Source organism: Chrysemys picta, chromosome 23 (genome assembly GCF_011386835.1).
Source record: "Chrysemys picta bellii isolate R12L10 chromosome 23, ASM1138683v2, whole genome shotgun sequence".
NCBI classification, from domain to species: domain Eukaryota; kingdom Metazoa; phylum Chordata; order Testudines; family Emydidae; genus Chrysemys; species Chrysemys picta.
This window is the reverse complement of record NC_088813.1, coordinates 12,164,378-12,189,633: the sequence shown is the minus strand read 5'-3', so window position 1 is coordinate 12,189,633 and position 25,256 is coordinate 12,164,378. Positions and strand designations below refer to the sequence as shown.

Genomic DNA, 25,256 nt, shown 5'->3' with positions numbered 1-25,256 from the left:
CATCCAATAGACGTACACACTGAAGCCCATGTGGTTCCATTGCTTAGCTTTTGGGAGTTCACCTTTGCTCTGTTTTGATGGTGCAACGTACAAGAGTTCTTGGCAGAAAATCGTGCTGTTACGTGTGCTTTTGATTTGCATCTCAGTTTGATTTTGACCCCCGGGGAGGGGATGAGAGAATAAACAACATGTGACAGATGGTAGCCACATTGCTTAATGGAAGGGGCTTAGTTACTACAGGGATGAGCCTGCTATAAGAACCTAAAAGTATAGAATAGTTGTACACCCCAGAGCTTTTTATATACTTCCTGCATTAGGATAAGAATTATCCAGGCTGGTCAGCCATGCAAACTAGGGGCTGCCATTGTTATTATAAGTAGAGTTGGGTGAATAACAAATTTTTCAGTTTGCTGGTAATTAAAATAAAAATAGTTTTGGATCTACAATATTTATCAAATTTTTCTGCAAATCAAAAAGTCGAAAAAAATTCATTTCACGTTGAACAAAGTGTTTCATTTCGGTTCCAAGCATTTTAAAAAAGGTTTTGATGGTTTGAATAAAAGTCAAGGAAATCGTGAAACAAAAAGTAATTTTGCACCAAAATATGGAAATGTTTGGATTATTTTAGGGGGTTTTATCACCAAATCAATTTGGTGAAATTGACACAAATTTGCAAAACATTTTGGTGTTGCCATATCTCCTTTTTTTGCCCCCCCCCCAAGCTTTCTGCATAAAATTTTGCCTAGTTCTAATTATAAGTGAATATCTGTCCCCAACTGGAGTGTGTATGTGCATGTATGTATGTGCATGCGTGCTGAATTCTGACTCACGTAGGGCACTATTTAACAACGGATTTTAAAGATAGCATAAACAAAACATGACCCTTAAAATTCTCTGGGCACATTCTGTTCTTGTGAAAGCTGAGTCTACAAAGGAGATCCAGATTTTATCAATGCACAACATACAAAGAAAAGGAATGGTGATAACATGGCTCAGTGTGGAGCAGAGAATTTTTTGAAGCATTAACAATAAATGAATCATATATACTTTTAAAAGATCCAGCTGTCTGAGTAATCGACCAAATTGGCTTTTGCATCTCACATTGCCACAGAAGCTCATCTCTCTCATACCAATAAGACCTTTGAAGCAGTCAGTTCACCTCCTATTCCAGAATGGTATCGCTTCCCATCTCAGTTATTCTATTGCTCATGTCAGTCTCACTGAGTATGTTTAGCTGTCTATAGTTCTGTAGGTCTATTCCAGTCCAGGTTTTTATGACAGGATTGTTTTATATATAGATTAGAAATGTCAAGGTCTAAACAATGACCCCATGAGATGCCATTGCATATTCCCTAGAGCTTGGCATAATTTCCCTTTGTAAGTACCAGCACTTTATTTCCAGTCGTTTCCCCATACGTCTGGCTTTAGCTTGGGCAGAATCTTGCTATATATTTGTCTTGCTATAAAGGAATTCATAAAAAGGGTCCATGCAGCTTATCTTGGGATCACAACAGATACAGAGAGGAGAGCCCTGAACGCTCTCCTGTTGGGTTACACTCTGCAATGAGAACTGTGTGATCTGTGGAGCTCTGCCCGGAGAGAGATCTTCTGGGAAACACAGCCCTCTGAAACTGACATTCAGAAAAAACAACTAGATCCTCTCCAGACCTGCTGCACTTCGAACTACAGGTAGTATCACTGCAGAAGGGGTCAGCGTCCAGACACAGCACACCTTCACTGCATCAGTGTTAGTCCACTGCAGGGCGAAGAGGGAAGACAGTTCTGGGCTGTGTCCAGAAAGGGTCTGAAAGATTTTGGCTGAGGGCAGAGGGGCCACAAGGGACTGAGGCAGAGTAGCCATTTTTGAGGTGTATCTGGGCAGACCCTGAGGGAAAGGGCCTGACAGGCTCTGACAGAAAGGGTGTGAGGGAGAGATTCGGCCTGAGTCCAGTGGCCTGACTGGAAAGCCAGTTGCATAGCGACCGCTGGTGTAGGAAGCACTGATTCTCTGTTATAATCTCCAGGGTATTGCACTAAGCTGCTACAAAACAGCATTTCAGCAAATTAAACATGGGCACCCAGAGAAGCGTGGCAGTGGCCCTAGGCTGGATCTGGCCAACAAAAAGTCCCTATGGCCCAGACTGACAGCAGTAGTCTAAAGGGCTGGGGGATGAGAATGGGACCCTAACTGAGAACAGGCAGGAACGCTGGGCTTCCACCCGAAGGCTATTGCAGAGGCAAAGGAGGAAAGAATGGTGACAGTCAGACCTAGGCTAAGCTAGATCCCTGGGTTATAAATACTGGGTTTCATTGTAACTTGAGCCCAGCCTTTTGATTTCTGTTTGTTTAAACAGAACACACTCTTTTTAACTCAACTCCTGACAACAGCAAACACTAGGAGAAGAGCTCTTTCAGGGAAGGGCTATTGCTGTTAGATCATACAAGCTGACCAGACCATTTGCATGAAACTGCACTAGATAAAGTTCCATGCCTCTAACCAAAGTGATCTCACTCCCTGCTTTGAATAAGAGAGAAAATAAAACCATGAAAAAAAACAATCTGTAGGTAGAGTGTTATAATAAAGAAAAAGTGTGTATGGAAATAAGCTGCTAGCAACTCTGCTTTGGACATGTTACGACTGAGACTAGGCAGGGATAGGTTAGAGGAAATTCAAATGATTATGAGCTAAGGTTCAGATCCTCAAAGGTATTTTGATTTCAGTGGAAGGTAGGAGACCTAAATATCTTTGAGGCTCTGGGCCTAAAATTTTGTGCATAGGAAAAGTTAATCCGATATGGATTTTCTTTCTTAGATTTGTGGTTAGTTTACCAACAACCTTTCTGATGGGTTGGCTATTTGTCTTCGTAATGACAATTGAAATTGCTTTATGGACAGTTTACCATGGAAAAACATATTGATTGATGCTTTTTAAATATATATTTTAAATCCAATTGTTCTCCCCTCCTACCTCCCCTCCCCATCACTAAGGCTTAGCTAGACAACCCACTGCATACCCCTTGTTCATGTGTATGTGGTTAATACAGTAATTTTTTTTAATGAAAATAAATAGAAAAATCCATAAAAAATGTTTAAAGGGAAACGGAATACTCAACTTACTCTGGACAAGCACCGTAGCAAATGAATAGGCCTCACCATAGGGATTTTTAACTTCGACACTGTATTCAGCAGAGTCTTCCAAGGAGCATCTGGAAGAAATGGTTGGTTTTTCCTTTTAAGTTTCAGTCTTTGATGCTCCCGCTCGAGGGTTAACTCTGAGTGGTGCATGTCAATATGGGTTGGTCGTTAAACCCAGAATTAAAAGAGAAGGCTTGTTTTTCGCCAAGATTTTTTGGGGGTGCAGGAGTGGGGCATTATTGAAGTCAAATATATTGTTCTTTTGCTATACAAGGAATTATGCACATAAGGTGAGATTCTCAGCATAAGGGCCTATGCATCACATTAATTCCACTGAAGATCTGGCCTAATATATATTACACATATATCTTGCAGGCTTTTTGTTTCTGTAGAAAGGTATCAGTCCATCCAGATTTGTACGGTGCCCTAAGCACACTTAATGCCAAAATGATGAGGTGTCCCTAATCTAGTGTAGGGAACAAAGTAGAGTAATGAGGATCTGCAATAGATCATAGAGATTTTGCATCTACCTCCATTTATACAGGTTCAAACAAAATAAAATAATATTTAAAGCCCAGTGAGCTATTAGAAGTGTTGGGTCAACCTCACAATGGGCAGAGATTCAATCCAGGTAAGCTCCTAGAGCAAGGCAGTAGAGACTCAGACTCCCAGTTCATTTCCAGTCCTCCTCCAGCCCTCTTTGTTCTGCAGAACTGGCCTGGGAATCTCAGCAGACCAGGCCTTGCTGCCAATGAAGAAGGAGCTAAGCAGAAGGTCTGTACATTACCTATTGATGTCTAGTGTGAGCATGCCAAACTTGTTCTGGATCCTGTATTTCCCTGCTGGAGCCAGTCGGGGATCAATACGGACTCCATTTTTATACCTAGTTGAATATAAAAGTGACACACTGTTCAAGAGGGATGTTCTAGTCTAGACGAGAATTAATGGGTATATTTAACAGCTTGTTTTCAAAGTAACACCACCAGCCACACATAGAGGCAGATTCTTCCATGGGACACAGAAGAACAGGGGAGTGGACAGCTGGTCACTGCTCCCTTGTTCTCTGCCCCAGCACAAGTTAGAGCAGTCTTGGGGCTGCTCTACCTTGTTCCACCTGGCTATGGTTGCCCAGGGACCATATGCCAGCTGTGAATGCCAGAGTGCATCACTCTCCAACCACTCCTCCTGCCTGTCACTTCCTACCTCATATATACCCCCCCTGCTCTGAGGGTTGCAGGGAGGGAGGTATAAGAGCTGGCTTTTTTGGCTCTGACTACTGTGGACATCTGGCTCCCTTTGCCCTGCTGGAAAGGTGCAAAAGAACCAGCATGGGGGAAGTTAATCTGCCCCCAAAGCCCATCTGAAACTTTGACAGAGGAGGAGATTTTCCCCTAGTAAAGTCATTTGAAATTAACGTTTGACTATTTCAAGCATTTTCATTTGAGGATAGTCAATTTGACCATCATACTGAGCAAGAACCTTGGTGCACAATGTGTGAAATGTTATTCGTGGCCTCCTTGTTGTTTCTGCCCGGCTGTTGTTAACAGTAAGTTCCGCAGACAATCCCAAGAGATCTCGACGACATTTTCCATCCTTTGAGTTTGTAACTAAGCAAAGCTCAGTAAACAGAAAAGAGTCACTTCATATTTCTCAAATTTTAGGGGTCAGGGCAGTTTAATCCCAAGGCACGTACGGTATCCTAACGGTTAGTCCAGCCCTGATGGTGCGTGTCCAATGTCTCTGCACCTGTCTAGTGCATTGGAAAAATAGTCTTGTCGGCTCTAAGATGCTGGCCAATGACCAAGATTCATGAGCACAAGCTGGAGATGGGGGGCTTTAGCACAATGGCCACACTCCAAAGCTAAGTTCTTTATTGGTACATAGGCTACACTGCTCTGACAGCTGAGATAACTCTGGAGGGAGTGAATCAAAGAGGTCACATCCTGAAAAAGTTTGTATGGAACAGTCTTGAAGAGCAAATTTAAAGCCTGTTCATAAACCTCCTTGAAACTTTTAACGGGCTAGAGGAATTGAGGCATGTCAGCTTCAGAGTCCGTTCCACCAGTGTACATTTCTTCTAGTTTAGTTTGCCTATTTGTGTAACTAGTAGCTGTAGATGTGGATTGTAAGCTCTTTGGGGCAGGGACTTGTTCTGTACTTGTACACCAGCACACTGGGGCTCCTAGGTGCTACAACAATACAAATAAATAATAAAATAACATTGCCTCATTTAGGCATCTCTGGAGCACTCAGTCCTACACTCTGCATTGGATACAAGGATTCGCTACAGTTTATGGGAAGACTATGATGTAAACTAAAAACGCCATCTCCTTTGAGTAGCAGCCTATTTGCAGAATTTTCCCGTTCTCGCCCCTCTACCAACCCCCCCCACCCCTCTGATTCTGTGACGATGTCAAAATAAAAGCAAGGATGATGTCCAGACAGGAGGGAAGATTAGAAACAACAGCTCCTAAACTTGAACATACCAGGAGCGTCTTGAAATGGCCTGTGTCATCCTTTGCTACAGATGGGTAAATAAATAAATAATCACTGATCAGAGGCAACAGAAGCACGTCTGTTTTCATGTCTATACAGCAACACCACCTCTGCTTGGAAGAAACATGACTCTTATCATTGCTTACTCTGGAACAGCTGATTTTCTGCCACCATCACACAGCTTTTTTGCTACATGGACTATATATATCTGGGCTAAGTCAACAACTAATTTGTCCCACCAGGATAAGATATTTGCTAATGGGCATGACTCAGAGCCACAGAGTTTTGGATCCAGATTCATACTTCCCAGAGTTTGAGGGTGTTGATCTCTGAGGTTTTGGGCTGGTTTAATCTCTGCCAAAGAGCCCAGAGTTTTGGGACGTAGCCTGGCCACTATCAGACTTGTTAGAGAGAGAGAGAGCTGGCACCCGCAGCTGGAGCCCTCACCCCCTGCTACACCCCTGTCCCAGCCCGGAGCCCTCTCCTGCACCCCAAACCCCTCATCTCCAGCCCCACTCCAGAGCCCTTACCTGCAGCTTGAGCCCTCACCATTACTCCGCCCCATACCCCAACCCCCTGCCCCAGCCCGGTAAAAATGAGCACGTTAGCAAGGGTGGGGGAGAGCGAGTGATGGAGGGAGGTGGATGGAGTGGGCGGGGGCATGGCCTCGGGAAAAGGGCGGGGTAGGGGGCAGGGCACTGGTGTTCGGTTTTCTGCAAATAGAAAGTTGGCAACCCTAGGTGGGGCCTGTCAACATCCCCAGCCATAAAACAAAATAACCTGGAATAGTTCTGCTCACGGCTATAGCTTCTAACAATTTCACAAGCCTCCAGGCTATCCGATCCTACAGCCAATAACCTATTCTCCACTGAATTAAAGGAGGCTAATAACGTATGTGCAAAAAACCCAGGCAGCTGAACTAGTCCCACTATACATGTGGGGCATATTTGCAATGAATGAACTAAATATAAGAATACGGGTCTGTCTGGAGTCTAGTTTACCCAGAATAAAACTTCCACTGAATTGTCAATATATTTCCCCCCTGTAATTTGTTGAGTGAATCTGGAGCTGGAGAGTGCAGCTAGTTTGATAGTCCCGGAGGGTTTGGTCTTCTGCTTATGCACAGAATTGATACAGAAACAGGGCAAGTTCTCTATGCCCCATGTCACCGATGTGTGAGTCAGCCCTGCCTCAGACAGCTCGTTGGGACAAAAACCACAACCGTTCTCTCTCTCCAGGGCCCATTGGATCCTGGGCTTCTCTGTCGAGACTGCCAATCAGAGGGCTGGTTTCTACTGACTGCATCGATGTTTTCAGACCTGGACATCTTGTTCAGTGGGAGCCATTCATTTCACAGAGTCACCAGACGGTAACAACTCCCAGCCAATTGGGGAGGGGATTTGAAGCACCAACCCAGAAGGGAAAGTATTTTCTGTATTTTCCGAACACCGTGCTTCCCTCCCCCCTCTTTTTAGAGCTTTCTAACAAGACCCAGCTGCTGCACTCCTGTTTGCCCCTCAAAGTGCATACATGCTTTGTAACCACAAGGTCAGCCCCGATCATCGCTCCCAACTCACGCACCAGGTGACCTGCGGCGGAGGGGAAGCCAGAATGGTACATGTAAGCTTCACCCCCATTCTTTCCCAGACTGCATGAACTCTGAGTGGGATCCAGATCAAGGGGGGCCGGCTTGAAAGCAGCTCGATGTACTCCTTCTCCCGGCGGGCCTTCTCTAGAGCCTAGGGCAAGGATTGAATGGACAAGGACAACAGGATTACGTTCTAACGATGCAGGTTCTTTTGCAGAAGAGGCACGTGTAATGGCAACAGCCTTCTCCCATTTCAAAACAGCAGGCTGCTTCCACCCAGCAGAGATCTTGGCTCTGAAGTTGATTGGAGTGGTTGTCAAAACAGAGCTGCACACCACTTTCATAGCTTCACGCGGGTGAAGGTTTCCAACCCTAACACTGGTGGCAGATGCCTTCTGTTAACAAGCTGAGAGCAAACTGTCCCAGAACAGACACTTTCTTGAAGGGGCATGCAACTTCTGAAAGCCTTTCTCCTGGCTGGATTTAGTGAGAGTAAAGAATTAAGGGCCGGATCCTCAGCTGGAATAACTCAGCATTACTCTGTTCATTTCAAAGGAGCAGCCGAGGATCTTGCCCTGACTCTCTACTGGGAATCACAGCAGGAGGAGAGGTTTCAGAGTAGCAGCCGTGTTAGTCTGTATCCGCAAAAAGAAGAACAGGAGGACTTGTGGCACCTTAGAGACTAACAAATTTATTAGAGCATAAGCTTTCGTGGACTATAGCCCACTTCTTCGGATGCATATAGAATGGAACATTCTATATGCATCCGAAGAAGTGGGCTATAGTCCACGAAAGCTTATGCTCTAATAAATTTGTTAGTCTCTAAGGTGCCACAAGTCCTCCTGTTCTTCTTTTAGCAGGAGGAGAGAAACTTCAAAGCTGGCTTTTGGGCAGCTACTTAGCCCCTTAATGTTAGAGAACAGTGGGGCTCTGTTAACTCCAAAGACAGCATCACTTGTGGAAATGGCAAGGAAATACAAGGCTACATTTTTCACTCCATTACCCACACAGCGTTCGCTCTGCTGGAGTGCCAGGCATGGACGTGGTGGCTCTCTGAATGGTGCTGGCCTCAGCTACCTTTATAATATTTTAACCTGGGTGGAACAAAAAGTAGATAGTTTCTGGGGTAGATTTTGAATCACTCATCGTTTGTAAGAAAATGGCCAGAAATTCCCCCTCTTAGGACCATGAGGTTGCCAGACTGGATCATACCCGGGGTCCATCTAGCCCAGTGTCCTGTCTCGAACAGTGGCCAGCCCTGGCTGCTTCATAGGAAGGTGTAGGAGCCCCTTCACGACAGATGTTGGTAATCTGTCTCTACATTCAGGTTATGTCTACACTACAAATTACTTCGGTATAACTTACATCACTCAGGGCTGTGAATAATCCACACCTCTGAGCGATGTAGTTATACCGACCTAAGCGCTGGTGTAGACAATGCTATGTCAGAGGGAGAACTTTTCCCGCTAACTTAGCTACTGCCTCTCATGGAGGGAGGAGTTATTAAGCCAACGGGAGAGCTCTCTCCTGCTGGCTTAGCGTCTTCACCAGAAACACGGCAGCTGCACTGCTGTAAATGCTGTGGTGTCGACATAAGCTAGGTCTCATCCTGATCTCCAGGAGTTATAGATCGGCTTAAACCCTGAAGCAAGAGGTTTAAAATCCCTTCCACATAATGTTTGCTAGCATTAACTGTTATAACTCTGGATATTCTTGCAATCCCTTTGCAACTCTGACCTTCTTGCGAAAGGCCTTCCGATCAGCCTTCACGCGCAGGAGCCTGCAGTTCCTAATGACCGCCTTCTCCAGCTTTTCCATTTCATTCCCAAACCGAACTCTCTTCTGACCCCGCTTCTCCAGCTCTATGATGGTAGCTTCTCTCCTCAGCTTGGATTCCCTGCAACAGCCAATGTTAATAAAACAGCCACAACTGGTGAAGTCCTTTGGGGGTTTTCATTGCACACACACCGGGCTAAGTCTATGCAGGTCTATAAGGAAGGACACACCAGCACCCACTCAGCAGTGGGCACAGATGGGATATTGCTACCGTGAACACTAGAAACCAGACAATGCTGCCACGATGGGTTGTTGTGCACCATGGCACTAGGAGGGTGAGGGTTAGGAGTCATGTGTAGTGTCCCATAGAAATTCCCTGTTGTGGTCTCTGGAGCTGTGGTTCTCTCTGGCTCTCTCCTTCCCAGACTAACTATGCTGCCCAGTTGCCTCTAAGTCCTGGCCTGGAGTAGCCAGCAGTAGGAGCGGCTGCTAATTGCACTACAGAGTGGGCTCAGGAGTAAGGGCACAGTTAGCCTCAAATCCAATATGTATTTATTCTGCCACCTGCAGCAACACATTTCCATTAGCAATGAGCATTTTGTGCTTGAAGACAGCAAGCACCGCAGCCGGGAGCAAAGTAGGTCCAGAATGTTCCGACAGAACAGATTTCCTTCAGAAAATGCTGTTTCAATGAAATCAAAAGGTTTCATGGGAACATCCTGACGGTGTCGAATTTTCAGCGCGCAATTATTGAAACATTTTGTTTCGAGAAGGCTGAAACATTTAATTTAGACATTATCATTTGGACTATTCGTATTGTGACATATTGACTGAGCAGAAATGGTAAAGTTCAAACCAAACATTTTTACCCTATAGCAACAAAACATGTCAGAATATTTCGTTTTGTGAAAAAATCCGAAATTTTGACCTTTTGTCCCGATTTGGGCTGCAACACGGGACAGAAATTGTGGTTTTCAGCTAGCTGTGCCCTGGGGGTGCACTGAGCTTGCCTATTGCATGGTACTTTGCCTAGTAATGACACAGATTCCCTTCCACTGGCTGGATCTGGCAGCGTATATACTGATGCTTCACATCTTCAGAACCCTTTGCAAACATCTGCTGATTAACCCTCACCACCTCTTGGGTGACTAGTAACTATTAACCCTATTATAGAATGTGGAAACTGAGGCACAAAGCAGCTGAGTAACTTCCCCAAGGCTACATAGAAAACAAGTTGAATTCTGGTCTTGAGTCAAGTAGACCAAGCAGCTGCTCTGGCTCCATCCTGCAGCCTTCGCTCTTCTGACTTTCTGGTATGTTGCTAGGATTTGTCCCATAGTGTTTCCTTTCCAGTGAGAGCTTTGGAGATAAAGAGCCTTTCTCAAACTTATTTTTACTTGCCAGGATGGAAAAATGAATGGGGTGTATAGAGAAACATGAATGCACGAGAATTTAGGAACCTGAGGCTAGGTCCTGCACCCAGTGGAAGTCACTGAGAGTTTTGCCATTAATCTCACTGAGAGAAGGAATGGGCTGCAGGTCTCTTAAAAATTCACCCAGGCATTATGAAAGATGCACGATGCATCCCTTGACTCTAAGGGTCCATCTCATAGCACTCTGCACGTCCCAACAAGGATCTCCAAATGCTTTTGCATGCATGCATTGATTAATTAGACCTCACATCTCCCCTGGGAGACAGAGGAGGATTGTTATCATCAGTTTCGGGATGGGAAACAGAGGCAGGGAGAAGTGAAGTGAAGTTGTCTGAGGTCATGCAGTCACTTACAGAGCTGGGGATAGAACCAAATAGCATTGCTCCCAGGCTCTTTCTCTAACTACAAGATACTATACCATATACACAAATTGCCTTGCCTGGGTAAATCTATGGTAGTAACATTACAAGGTCTATTATTGGTTCAAATTAAGAATTATTGTAAATCTGTGCATCTTCTAGGTACATGTGGTCTAAATCTAGCCCACTCTATACAACCATAGTAGCAATATTCATGTCAGACCTACCATGATATTTCTGAGGTCAAGGCGAGGGCAGCTGCTATGGATAATTCTGAAACGGTGAAAGTCTCTTCTTCCTCACTTCAGGTGGCAGACACAGAAAAAGAATTCAGATCATGTTGAATAAACTCATAAAGAAAATGATCCCTGGAACTATAAGTGTCCAGCAGCCAGGGTCACATTTCCAAAAGTGCCTGACTTAGGAAACTAAGTCCCATTTTTGAAAGTGACTTAGGTGCCTAAATACCTTTGAGGATCTGGGTCTTAGAAGCCTCATTGGAAGTCAATGAGAATTAGGCTCCTAGGCACCTAAGTCACTTAGACACGTTTGGAAATGTTACCCCAGTCTACTTTGCTTGCCCCATTAGACCATCCAACCATAGTCATTTTATGGAAATCACTTTCAGCCATGTCCAATCTGGGCTGGATTTACAGCAGTGAATGAGAAGAGAAAGGACCCTGGGCCCAGCTACTCATAGGTGTTTAGGCCCCTAGTTCCCACTCATTTCAGGGGGAATTGAGCACTTTAATACCTTTGAGAATCTGGGCTCCCATTCCACCAAACTCAAAGAACAAGAGAGTGGAGGACCATGCTCTAGGGTGAGTATATTGAGCTACAATTTGAACACTGAAGATCTATTTCAATAGCCTCAAAAAGAAAGGCCAACAAAGGTATTTGCAATCATTTCCCTTATAGTTTCTCCTTGGACGTTTAAAACTGAAATCTGGGCCTTTATGGCCTTTTCCCTTATTGTAGGCGCAAAGGCATATTATTGTCGGCTCTTGCACATGGGTGAGGCTGTGCAGACACTAATTTCATATTATAGAGCCACTACTGAGCTGGGCTGCACACACGAGTTTATTATTGTAGAGTTGCCTCTTTGGGCCGTTGTCCACACATGGCTTATAATTATAGGGATGGTTGATGAGATCTGGGACCAACAGATGGACTTGTTATTGTAGGGTTGCTCTTAACATCAGCTATTCTTCCCATAGAGATTCATCTACTTACTTACTTCATCTACCACTCTTCGAGGGGTTGGGATGCAGTGTTCATAGATTGGCACACACAGCACTTTAGGGCAGGCAGTAAAGAATCAGTTGCTTATGTGAAACCACAGGTCAGGTTAGGCAACACAGAATGTAGCTGGGTGTGTTGTATGAATAAGTAAACAAGACATCCTCCTTATTTCACTTATTGATAACTCCTTGACTCACCACTAGTCCCTTGACTTGCCTAGGCCTGGTTGATTCACTTGGACCTGACTCACTTCATCATTAACTCTTTGACTCATCACTAGCCCCTTGACTCACCTGGATCTGAACTTTGCCTTTCTTGTGGTAGAGGTCATTTGCAAGCTGCGTTGTCTCTCTTCCTTTTGCTCCTCCTCGCTGCGGTGAAACAGAGTCCGAGTTTCCATGCTGAGTGCTCACAGAGGGATCTTACCTGCCAAAACAGAGTCAAATACACCTTGAGCCCTCCTTCCAAATGGGCAATCTCTGACAGTCCAGGATAACCCTTCATTTGCACATACAAATAAGCACCTATTGACCTCAATGACACCAGTCTCAGATCTTTAAGACAGCTACTTATTTTCGGTTCCTAAGCATCCATTTGCTTGTAAATGAGGGATTCCCATTTTAAAAACTGGGGCCCAGCATCTGCCTTAAAAACAAAGCAGTGAAAAAAATATTTCTAAAAGATATTCTCTAGCTCAAACAGAAGTGCTGGGCTTGATGCAGAAGTTACTGAGTGAGTCTCTGGCCTGTGTTATGCAAGGGATCAAAACAGCCTTTTCTGATCTTAACATCTATGAACAATTTTGGTTCCACATCAGTTTAATCAGTTCTTGGTGAAAAATGAAAATCAAAGAGCAGAGGGTCCCTCAAGAGCCTTTAAAAGTAATTGGAGTCAGGAGAAGAACAATAAATAGCTAAAATCCAGTCACTACGTTGATTGTTCACTAAGGCCCAATTAAATCAGGGGGAGTCTTTCCATTGGCTTCCATGGGCATGGGATCAAGCTCCAAAATACCATTCAGACACTACAAGGAGGAGCCTGGTATAAAACCTAGATGAGCCAGATAGGGTAGATGAGGTAGGTTAAATTAAACGAAAATAGGTTTGGTAGACAATCTTAAAACATTGAGGTCAATGTTAGAAAGTCAGCAGAGTTTTGGACTGGAATCCATATGGACTAAACCGAAATCTTTTTAAATCCGAGGGCACCTTAAAATGTGCTTTTATCTTAATTTAAAAAACCCTTTTCATATTCATTAACTGTTCTCTGAGACTCACAGTCAGGTGGCGAGTGATGTAAGATGACCGGAATGTTGAGACACCAGTCAGGCCATCTGATTGGCCAAGTGGTGTCACCCTTTTACACTGAGGCTGAGAAGGGTTGGTGCTCCTGCTAGGGCCATCTCAGGAAAAGGTCATGGCATTGTAAACTCCTCACAGCTAGTTTCAGGAGGCTTTTTAAACAGCAGGAGGCTAGAAGGAGTGGGGAGGAAAGACAGGTGAGTATGGAATGGTAGAAGAGAAGAAAGTAAAACCTGGCCACCTCCCCTTCTCCAAATCCATCCTGAACCAGCACTGTTGTTTTGTAGCCTTGATCTCTCTGGTAATCCCTCCTATGGGGCGAGATATACCATGAGATCTGTTACTGCAATGCCGGTGCACAAACCAGCTATATGGAAGAGACACATTTGTGTTGCTGGGAGTCCAAAGATAACTCTCCCTTTATTCTGTTGGGCACAGCCTGGGAGCTCATTTAGTCCCCCTATTTCCCTGAAGATGATTACAGAAGATCTGAGAGAGTGCAGCAATCAAAGGGTTAAGTTTTGTTTAAAAAAAAAATCTCATCACTCAATAAGCCACAGGATTTTCACTAAAGCAGCTGAAGAATCCTCTCTTGTTTGTTCTCTTTGCTAGAGGTGGAAATATGGGGGGCGAAAAATGTGGCTACTGGCTCTGGTCCATTTCCTCCCATCGGCTGCCTAAAATGCTAAGCTATCCCTGCAGCCCCTCCTCCGGGACCGTGCAGTGAGCTGTTTTTAAGTACTGAATAAATGCCTGGGGATTAAATGGAACCAACTTTTAAAAGGGTATCCCTCCCTAGCCCAGCCCACCTACAGCCTTTCCAGAAACTCACTGCATGAAAGCAAACAAAAGTCCTCCAGAGTGGCCCTGATGTGATTAATACATGAAAGCAAAATCAGTCTGGGTCACATACAAATTACAGGATTCAATGAATGGGTAGGAAAAGTCTTTGGTTATAAAAGATTTGGGGTAGATTTTTCAAACGTGCTTAAGTGGATCTAGAAGCCGAAGTCCTATTTTCCAAAATGACTTTGACCTGTAGACTCCTGAATCGGAATGATTTTCAATGAGGCTTAGGATCCTAAGTGACTTTTGAAAATAAGATTTTGGTACTTTGGAAAATATTACCCTTGTTAATAATATTCCTTGAAAACCCATGCAGTTAAACCTGTCACTGGCTCATTTCAATGGAAGGAATTTTCCCCTAGCTATTTTAGTTTGGCTTTTAGTTTATTGCATTCTAAAACCATTATTCAGCCAGGAAGATACAGTTTTTACTATAATTATGTTGCATTAGTCTAATTCTTTTAATAAGCTGTTTAAATGTTAATATAAGTAACCTGCTTAAAAATACCCAAGATGAAAACTTAATTGTTATAGTGAACTCAAAATATCCCAACATGCAAAGGAAACTATAGAATTATCATATCCCGGTTCCATCAGTAGAACACAGTTTTAGAAGAGTCTTCCCTGGACAGCAAAGGAAATATAAGGAAAAGAAAATAAGACCAACCTAATTTTTCAGAAAAATGCTTCTATGCTCTTTAAAATATGCTCTGAACTATATTTCAGCTGAAAAATAACTACCAGGCATCAGATATGTGTTTCCATGGTCTACACATAAACATTGTTTCATGTTTGCTTTTATTTTAGTTTAGTTTTTTTCTTCGATCGTTTTGAACTAACGTTCAGTGCTCTGCAACCTAAGGTCTGCTATAGAGACACAGAGCTTTGGTCTGTTAAAACATAATGTCAGCTGTATTGCAGCCGACTGCTTTCCAGTCCAAAATGTAATGATCTATTTAGAAAAAACTACAACGGAATGGATTCTTGCTGGAAAAACAGTCTCACAAGGAAAAGACTGGTGGGGGGGGGAAACGTAGCAACTCTTTCAGGCAAGAGACACTCAAGAAGCATGAATTATCGCCATGTGCAAGTGCAATGAACGCTTGCAATAGCTGATACCGCTATAAAAGTCTTATAAGTCTTGTATAAACTGTAGCCTACTTACAGATAAGTCAGATTCACCCAGAGAAGCACCAGAGAGAGTGGCTGTCCTCAAGAAAGATAAAGGACAAAGGACCGTTTCCTTTTCCCTGCTGATGACATTAAGAATGACTGTTCCCAAAAGAATGTGCCCTATGGGTAAGTGCCCACCCTGGAGTCTTAAATATAGCATCGTGCCATAGCATTGCAATGACAATGGGGGAAACTATCCATGGTTTACAATGTTTGAACAGGTCGCTGCACTGGCAGCTACTTGCAAAACCTTTTCTAGTCAGGCAAATTAATGCTGTTGTTAAAACGGTACAAGTGGGGGCAGATGCTGCCAGATCTAAGGGCATGGGAGCATAGCATTACCCATTGCAGATTTACATTGGGCAGAATTTCACAAAGCCTCTGAAATGAATTGAGAACACTTTAATCTCCTTTCCGGGATCCCCCATGTGTTAGTGGACAGCTGCTGAATAACAGAGTGAAACTCAGTTACTTTGACATCTCTTTAGTGAATGCCAGTTCCAGCCAATTTGCATCAAAATCTAATTGGATCAGGAGCGGATGGCAAATCGGTGTTTTGATTGGCTTACAGCTGTCTCCATTTGTGGAATATATTACATAGTTCATTTGTCTGAAACTTTTACTGGCAAATCGAGGCCTGCCTCATTCAAGTGGATCAGTCTTTCCATCCATTGAATGCCAGTCATCGTGCTATCTGAGAGTCTTGTGCAGAGTAGCAGAGCCATAGCAGAAATGATTGATTTTACTTAAAAGTCTGCCTGAGTTGCAATAAGGACCAGCTGCTGCCACCCATGCGAGGGATTGGCAATGTGTTCTGTGGTCTCAGATCCTGCTACAAAAAAAAGAGATGCCGCTCTGAGAGTGGCTGGCTTAGGGGGCTGCAGGAGCAGATTGTCAATCAGGCGCTTCCCAGCTGAATCCAGTTGCATCCGTGTAGCACTGCTCAAAGCAGCCAGTGTTGTGAATTGGCGAAGCGCTGCCATGTCCTGCCGCAGCATTCACCAGCTGAGCCTGTGCACTGTACATCCAGAGAATGGAGCTACGGGCACATATTTTGAGTAGAGCCTCTCAAAGCGAGATTCGTTATAGGAGTTTCTTCGGATTCTTAACGTGAGCCTAGAGCTTTCTGTATTTCACAACAATTTTAGGTAAGCTCAGTGAATGCTGGTGCTCTTCAGAGGCCAGGCCAGTGCCAGCCATTCAGATCTTGGCTCAGCTGGAAGTCATGCTTTGACTCTTTTAATTTGCAAAGACACTAACGTGCATGAGCAGCGGAAATGTTCTGATCCCACGGAGGTAAATAGCCCTGCCCCGCACCAAATTGCAGATGCCTTTCAAGTTCTCTCATGTAGTTCTCCCACTGCACCCATCTGAGCTGCCCTCAAGCAACCCACTCTTGGCCCCTTCTGAGTAAACACCTCCATACAGGGAGGCCAGGATTAAGATAATTAAGCCTATTTTACTGGATCTCCTATGCCTGCAGAAATGGCAAATCACAGTGTTTTCCTCTGGGCCATGTCACTCGGCCTGCATTCCCGAAGTTTGGAGCTTTCCAGCTGTTGTTTTAGTTAATCTTTCCCAAGGTGCAGCTGCTTAAATAAACCTGTGTTAAAAATGTCTCCATTTTACTGCTCTTCAAACGTGACCCCTTGAAAAGATTAAGCAAACAAAGAGCACGCAAGAGAGAAGCACCCAATGCTTCCTCTCCTGCTATAAGGACACATTTCAGGCTGCGTTGGTGACAATCCATTGTAAGCTATGCCCAGGGTGGCTGGCACAGGGAGTGGCTATGTGACAGCTCCCTAGATATAGCTGAGAAGATAAGAGTGTAATGCCTTTCTGTAGGGTTACAGATGGCTCCTGCCATGCCGATATCACTAAGACAACTGGCACGACAAGGCTCATCTGTCACTAACATGACATCTGGCGGAGAATAAGTGAGGCCTTTGTTGCAAGGCAACTCCAGCTTTTATTGTCTTCTGACGCCTAAACCCTCTTATCCCCCAAAGCCAAGGTAAATGCGAAATGATCTCCAGTTAGTGAGGTTACGGTATAGCTGGCTAGCATGAAATGGCCTTTGAAGCGACGTTGAAACCAGGCTGTTTATCTAGAGCTGTCCTTCCATGGAATGGAAAAGAGCAGGCTCAGATCATTAGGCTATCTGTTTTTCCATGATGGATTTTATAACAACGGGGGCTATAGATCGGTTTCAGAGAGAAGCAAAAAGAAGCGTAGTGAAGGTCAGTGCATAGAGGGGATGGTGGAAACAACACAGCTTTAGTAAAATTAGACAGGTGTAACTGCCCCGTCCCTCCCACCCCAGGAGAATAGTTTCAGAGAGAAGACACTTCCCCTTCATTCAGTTCATAAGGTGACTCACCAGACAAGCATGGTATCTCCTGCTGGTTTAGTATTTCAGGGCCCAAAGGACATACATGATCATGTCCTGGGCAAGCTGTGATCAGAGCAGGGGACTGGGAATATCTCTATTAAGAATCCCTTTTATAGGGCCGGATCCAGAGACTCTTTCCATTGACCTCAATGGGCATTTGTCATAACTATAAAGGGAAGGGTAACAGCTCTCCTGTGTACAGTATTATAAAATCCCTCCTGGCCAGAGACTCCAAAATCCTTTTACCTGTAAAGGGTTAAGAAGTTCATAGACTCATAGACTTTAAGGTCAGAAGGGACCATTATCATCATCTAGTCTGACCTCCCGCATGATGCAGTTCATTTCTTGTACCTAAATAGTTTGGGACATGCTTAAGAGATCACCTCTCTCTGCATATCATATTGCCACAAAAAGAGACCCTCGAGCTGGGGCAGCCTCAGTATATCATAGAATCATAGAATATCAGAGTTGGAAGGGACCTCAACAGGTCATCTAGTCCAACCCCCTGCTCAAAGCAGGACCAATTCCCAGCTAAATCATCCCAGCCAGGGCTTTGTCAAGCCGGGCCTTAAAAACCTCCAAGGAAGGAGACTCCACCACCTCCCTAGGTAATGCATTCCAGTGTTTCACCACCCTCCTAGTGAAATAGTTTTTCCTGATATCCAACCTGGACCTCCCCCACTGCAACTTGAGACCATTGCTCCTTGTTCTGTCATCTGCCACCACTGAGAACAGCCGAGCTCCATCCTCTTTGGAACCCCCCTTCAGGTAGTTGAAGGCTGCTATCAAATCCCCCCTCATTCTTCTCTTCTGGAGACTAAACAATCCCAGTTCCCTCAGCCTCTCCTCATAAGTCATGTGCTCCAGACCCCTAATCATTTTTGTTGCCCTCCGCTGGACTCTTTCCAATTTTTCCACATCCTTCTTGTAGTGTGGGGCCCAAAACTGGACACAGTATTCCAGATGAGGCCTCACCAATGTCGAATAAAGGGGAACGATCACGTTCCTCGATCTGCTGGCAATGCCCCTACTTATACAGCCCAAAATGCCGTTAGCCTTCTTGGCAACAAGAGCACACTGTTGACTCATATCCAGCTTCTCGTCCACTGTGACCCCTAGGTCCTTTTCTGCAGAACTGCTACCTAGCCATTCGGTCCCTAGTCTGTAGCAGTGCAGGTAACCTGGCTGACACCTGACCCAAAGGACCAATAAGGGGACAAGATACTTTCAAATCTTGGGGGGGCGGGAAAGGCTTTTGTTTGTGCTCTTTGTTTGGGAGTTCGTTCGCTCTTGGGACTGAGAGGGACCAGACATCAATCCAGGTTCTCCACATCTTTCTAAACAAGTTTCTCATATTTCAGACTTGTAAGTAAACAGCCAGGCAAGGCGTGTTAGTTTTACTTTGTTTTCTCAACTTGTAAATGTACCTTTTACTAGAGTGTTTATCTCTGTTTGCTGTACTTTGAACCTGAGGCTAGAGGGGGGTCCTCTGAGCTCTTTAAGTTTGATTACCCTGTAAAGTTATTTTCCATACTGATTTTACAGAGATGATTTTTACCTTTTTTCTTTAATTAAAACCTTCTTTTTAAGAACCTGATTGATTTTTCCTTGTTTTTAGATCCAAGGGGGTTGGATCTTGATCCACCAAGAGTGGGTGGGAGGAAGGAGGGGAGATGGTTAATTTCTCCTTGCTTTAAGATCCAAGGGGTTTGGATCTGTATTCACCAGGGAATTGGTGAAGAGTTTCTCAAGGCTTCTCAGGGAAGGGAACTAGCTTTGGGAATGGTGGCAGCGGACCAGATCTAAGGTGGTAGTTAAGCTTAGAAGTTTTCATGCAGGCCCCCACATTTGTACCCTAAAGTTCAGAGTGGGGAAGCAGCCTTGACAGCATTGATCAGGCCCATGTGCATTACAGTTCACTCTGATCTCTTCCCTGCCACGAGGGATACAACAGGGAAAGAAGGATAGAACAGTGGTCAGGGCGCAAGCCTGGGACTTGATAGACCTGGAGTCCATGCCCAGCTCTGCCACAAGCTTCCTATGTGACCTTTGGCAAGCCACTTAGGGCCTGATCCAAACTCAGTGGAAGTTTTCAGTGGGTGACCTCCCCCTAGGCACCTAGCTGACTCTCTAGGCACCTAAATAACTTTAAAAATCTGGCCCTAAGGGCAGGTCTTCACTACGGGGGGGAGGAGGGGGGCGATTTAAGATATGCAAATTCAGCTACGCGAATAGCGTAGCTGAATTCGACCTATCAGAGCCGACTTACCCCGCTGTGAGGACGGCGGCAAAATCGACCTCCGCAGCTCCCCGTCGATGGTGCTTACTCTCACCTCCGCTGTTGGAGTAAGAGCGTCGATTCGGGGATCGATTGTTGCGTCCTGACGAGACGCGATAATTCGATCCCCGAGAGATCGATTTCTACCCGCCGATTCAGCGGGTAGTGTAGACCTAGCCTTAGTCTCTCTGTGCCTTAATTCCCCCTCAGTACAATGGGGCTAATAGCACAGCTCTGCCTTAGAGGGTGTGGCAAGGATAAATACCTGCCACAGAGAGCAGAGGGACTGGAAAAGACTGTTAAATAAAGTGCACAGGCTGTATTTCTCAACAGCATCTTTTAAAAGCTGTCGCCGAGATGCCTTGCCCTCCCCCATTGTGCTGTCCCTGTTGATCCTGCGTCTTGGGTTTTGTTTCACAACACCAGCCAGTATGACATGAGAGCACGGTGGCATTTAATTATTCCTGGAGTAGCATCGCCCGGAATGCTGCTGACATGAGATACCTAGCCTGCAGGCGACAACACTGAAAAAAGAAGCCCATATCACTGGCTTGAGCTGGAGCCTTTGCCAGTGAGGGAGCGGCTTCGCAGAATGTTACGACCCAGCCTTTATTTTGAAAACAACATGTTAACAGGCAGCTGGCCTGTTGCAACATCTGCAGCTGTAATTTCCTAGGGGAGAATGTTCTGCTGGCGTCATAGAAGCACATGATTCATGAACCAGTGCAAACGGCGTCATTATGGAAACAACCGTCCAGATCAACTCAATGGCACCAAATGGCATCAGCAAAGGCAGCACAATAGAAATGTCTTCTACAGTATCTGCATCTTTGCTGCACTTCTAGACAAGCTCCTGACGAAAGCACTTAGCCCAGGGGCAGTTCTAGAGCCAGGTGACCCAGGGGCTGACTCATGATGGGTGATGCACCTCTCAAGTGAGTAGTAGAGAGGGTCAGAAGTTTTTCATCTGAATGGTTTTATGACAAAAAATGCTGTTTGCATTCAAATGTTTCCCAAAAATGCATTGATTTCAATGAAATTTCATTTTAAACACCCTCCCTCCCCCCAAAATGAAGCATTTCAATAATGCCAGAAGTTCCATTTCAACACCTATGGAATTTTTCACATCAAAAGGACTTCTTCAAATTAAATTCATTGTTTTCTAGATAAAAATTTAACAAAAAATTTAAAAAGAAAAATCAGAAAATTGGAATGAAATATTTAGTTTTTATCAAAATGAAATGTTTTGATTGACCTGAAATCAAGTTGTTGGTGGTGGGTTTTTTTTAATCTCATTTCATGGAAAATTTGAACTTTTTTGTTTTCAAACAACAACAACAAAAATTCTTGAACTCTCGAAACTTCCCACTAAATGGAAAATCCGGTTCCTGCCCACGTCTAGTGACAAACTCCTAAAAAACCGTAGCCTTAATGATAGCCTGGCCCATCAGGCACCCCAACACTGTTGCGTCTGCTATTGCATCTGCCCCCAGCTACCTGGGCCGTGACTGCTACCTTTCTTCCCATCCACATAGAATTTTTTGGGGTGCAGGTGGGGTAGGGGGAGAACCTTTGCTGCTGCTGCTAGTAAAAGAAACACTCAATCCATCTCTTGTTTCCACCGCTATCCAATCTCTTCACTCCCCCTCCCGCCCCTGATCCTCCCTCTGGATGCAGCACAGGCCAGTTGGGCAATTCTTAGCTTTTCTCATTTAAATCGTTCACATGCACTATGGACCGTGTAGCACAAACCACTGATGGGGACTTTAGCTTTTTCCCCACACAGCAACTTCGCTCTGGGGCAAATCCTGGAGCCTTTACTCAGGCAGAACTCCCATAGAATGTGATGTGTGTGCCAGAGAGAGAACTAAGGACAGACCTCTGCCTCAGGATTGTAGGATCTGGCCCTTTAAGAAGCACATCACCATCACCAGAACTTCAATTTGCCTATTACAATGCTTTGTGCCAACATGGGGCTTCCACGCTACATGTGAATTTCACTGCATTTGAGCTCATGCTAGGCAGGACCCCTCCTTTTCCCAATTCCCTTGTTGCCAGCATAACCACAGCTAAACCCTAGGGTTAGAGTCAAATTGCAAAACTACACTAAGGCAAATGGAATGTAACCTTTGACCTCATCTCCCTCCAGGGTGAGAAAACACGTCAAACTGCACCCCCCATGTCTTGAATAGTTCATCTCCCCACAGCGCTCATCAACTGAACTCTCCCCACACCACCCAGAGAAGGGCTTTGCTTATTCCTACAGAAACGTCCCATTTCCCCCTTAAAACTGACAGCATCACGTCAAATGACTTTCCCTCCACACCTGTACCAAATCACAGGCCGAGCTTGCTCTTCTCCCCGTTCCAAAATAATTACCCACTTGGTTGGTGCTTTGGACAATAAAGCCTACCTGTGTCCTATGGTGCGTGCGTTAGCAGCTGCTCTGTTTATTGCTGGAAAAAGAACAGATCCAGGGCATCAGCTGCAGAATGTCTCATATTTTTACTCTACAGGAATTTTCCCCTCAGTTTAGGTTAGTGCTGAAGAAAAGATGCTGAAGAGAAGTCCCTGGAGACGGATTTTATTTAGCAATAGAAGAGGTACAACAGTATACGCTTCCCCCTCCCTGCCCTGCCTATGTCTCTTACACTTGACCCAGGCCTGGTCTACACTACAGGGTTAGGCCGCCGTAAGCTGCCTTGTGTTGACCTCGCTGTGGAAGTCTCTTCACTGACGTAAGTGCCTCTGTACGCCGATTTAGTAACACCCCCTCCCTGAGAGGCGCAAAGTCACCGTCACTGTAAGTAGATCGTATCAGTGTAGACGCTGATGCGTTACTCACATCACCTGTTACTGGCTTTCAGGAGCCGTCCCACACTGCCCCACACGGTCAATGCGATTGACACAAGTGCTCCCGGTAAGGACGTGCACCGCCACCATAAGGAGCTAAGTGTGCACACACACGCGATGTAATAACTGCACTGATTGCACGCGAATGTAATTTAAGTCGACATAATTTTGTAGTGTAGACATTGTCCCAGGATGGCTCCTCCCCATGGCGTTGAAGGCAAGGGATGTACACCACAGACCCAGCCTTCCTCCTACCCTCTCTTCTCCATTCTGCAGCTGGGCTCCGCTGAATTTCCCTATCCCCACTCAGAGAATAGCGTGGGGACTCCATTGACACTCAGTCCTTGTTCAGGGGGGAAAAAAATCTGTTGGCTCCAGGGAATAAAAGAACCAAGTGGAAACTGAGCAAGCACTCAGGGACCACGCTGAACTATTAAAAAAGACAAAGGAGGACGGTTTTGTTGCCCTGCCGGCACTGAAGAGCACAGTGGGCCAAGGGGAATTCGGTTTCACTTTATTGCCCATGTCTGAAGCTTATGACCATAAATTCACTTGCGGCTGTAAGGAACCACAGCTGCAAAGCAAAGCAAACATTCCATTCCGGGGAGCAGCCTCTGGCTTTGTAGGGATCGTGCACTCAGAGGCAGAGTGAGTAGCTAGCTGATTCTTTTACAGAGATGGCACTTAGTCATATGCCATCGCGTGCATGGCCCAATGCAACTCAAGAGAGAATCAGAGTAATCAGAGATAAGAAACTTTTATTATAGGAAATATACACACAGCCTCCCCTCACACAGCCAATGAGGGTTCTCACTGCCTCATCTGCTTCCCAGCTCAGCCAATCTGAAAATATCCCTTTTCTCCCTTGCCTCTAAATCCTCTTTCCCTCTACTTTTATTTATTGAAGTCTGTAAAGCTTTGGGCAATGCGCTTTGTATGGCAAATACTAGCCAAAATAAGCTTCTCCTGTATATTACTGATCCCTGAAGTATATCTCCTAGGACTTTGTCCATGCCAGCTTCAAATGATAGGGCTTTCACTCCCCTTTCCCTAGGGAAATGACTCTGTCTCGACCTCACAGTCAGGAAGCATTTGATGGGCTGGCAGAAGAACTGTAAGAAAGAGGAGTTTGGCTTAAGTAGCAGGTTCCAAAGAAAGTTGCCAAATTCTGAAGATTGGCCTGGAAGCAGGTGTAATGGATCGCTCACCAGGCACACACACATCATTAGGTGCCCGTATACTCCCTGCAAGCATCTACCTATTAGTAGTAAGAACAGGTTAATTTTTGCACAGATAGCTGCATAGAGAGAATGTGGCTGGGTCAGAACATCTGGATCACACCCCCTGAATACCAAGTCACACCCCAGCAAAGCCCTCACTAGCTCCTGTCATGGAAGCCCTGAGAAGCAGCCTGTCTGTGAGAGGGTCAGTTTTCACCCTGTCTGCCCAGCATTGGCTGCAGGTGTATTGAAATGCCCCTGAGAAATTGGATCCTGAGAGTTGTGGCTATGACCCCACTGCCTGACATGTGTTCATCTTGAACCAGCAGCAAATCAGAGTCACTAGATCGTAATGGCTGCTTGGGGGGTGAGGGGGGTGTCAGTACAAATCACTTCCTGCCATTTGGGCTGGAAGAAAAATCTCTCACACTCAGAGAAACTAATAAAAGAGTCAGAGAATGGGACATCGCACTTGTAACATTCACAGAGTGTTGAATGACACCAAACATTTTAAATGACAGATTCTCAGCTCACCTCATCCCACATAGTAGCATGGGAGTCTCTCTTGCCCCACAGTGCCTTAAAAGCTTTAGGTTACTTTGTGCTCCCCATTCTATCACTCCCGAGCCTCAACAGCCTTCCTTATAGGGCTCGGGAATAGGAATGTTTACAGATTTTGAGGACACATGGGTGCACTTGGAGAATTTTACCTTTAGCTGCCTTGGAAAGTGAATGGGTTAGGACATGGGCCTAAGTAATCAATTTGAATAAATAGCCTTGTATTTCTAATTCAAAAGTTCCCAACTCACTGTATAGACAATGGGCCAGAGTCTGAAGACTTGACTCAGACTTTATCTCAGGCCAAACTCTTATTGACTCCGATGGGAGTTTAGACTGAACAAGGGATGTGTAAAAATGGAGTAGGGCCATCAGGAGTTGGCCATAAAACATACAGTACCAGCTGCCTCTGGAGTGTAAGGAAGCAGCCAGCCAGCCCACCCAGGGCACACTGCCCATCAGTGGGGAGAGAAGAAATGTTTAGTTATGGAAACCAGGGCATATCCCTAATGACTCTCACAAAAAGTGCCAAGGGTCTTTGGAGCCTCCCCCCGAAGCAGGCAGAACTACGGCTCGTGCTAAAGACACAGATGCAGGTTCACTGCC

At 45.1% G+C, this 25,256-nt stretch overlaps 1 protein-coding gene across 3 annotated transcripts in view; it reads right to left on the bottom strand.

The window, feature by feature from the left end:
- The window catches only part of MYOM3 (myomesin 3), a 56,641-nt gene extending 36,612 nt beyond the window's left edge, over window positions 1-20,029 (bottom strand). The window contains exons 1-7 of one of the 3 annotated variants that reach the window (XM_065576743.1): window positions 20,011-20,029; window positions 12,323-12,455; window positions 11,015-11,089; window positions 8,957-9,116; window positions 7,213-7,370; window positions 3,923-4,018; window positions 3,118-3,206 (exon numbers count right to left, since the gene is read on the bottom strand). In XM_065576743.1, the coding sequence (XP_065432815.1) occupies window positions 3,118-3,206; window positions 3,923-4,018; window positions 7,213-7,370; window positions 8,957-9,116; window positions 11,015-11,089; window positions 12,323-12,429 (685 nt within the window). In that variant the 5' untranslated portion in view covers window positions 12,430-12,455; window positions 20,011-20,029. Of the gene's footprint in view, window positions 1-3,117; window positions 3,207-3,922; window positions 4,019-7,212; window positions 7,371-8,956; window positions 9,117-11,014; window positions 11,090-12,322; window positions 12,456-13,306; window positions 13,444-15,341; window positions 15,462-20,010 lie in introns of those variants that run through there. The other 2 variants (XM_005302213.4, XM_065576742.1) reach the window with 2 other exon arrangements.
- Between the last annotated feature and the right edge of the window lie 5,227 nt (window positions 20,030-25,256).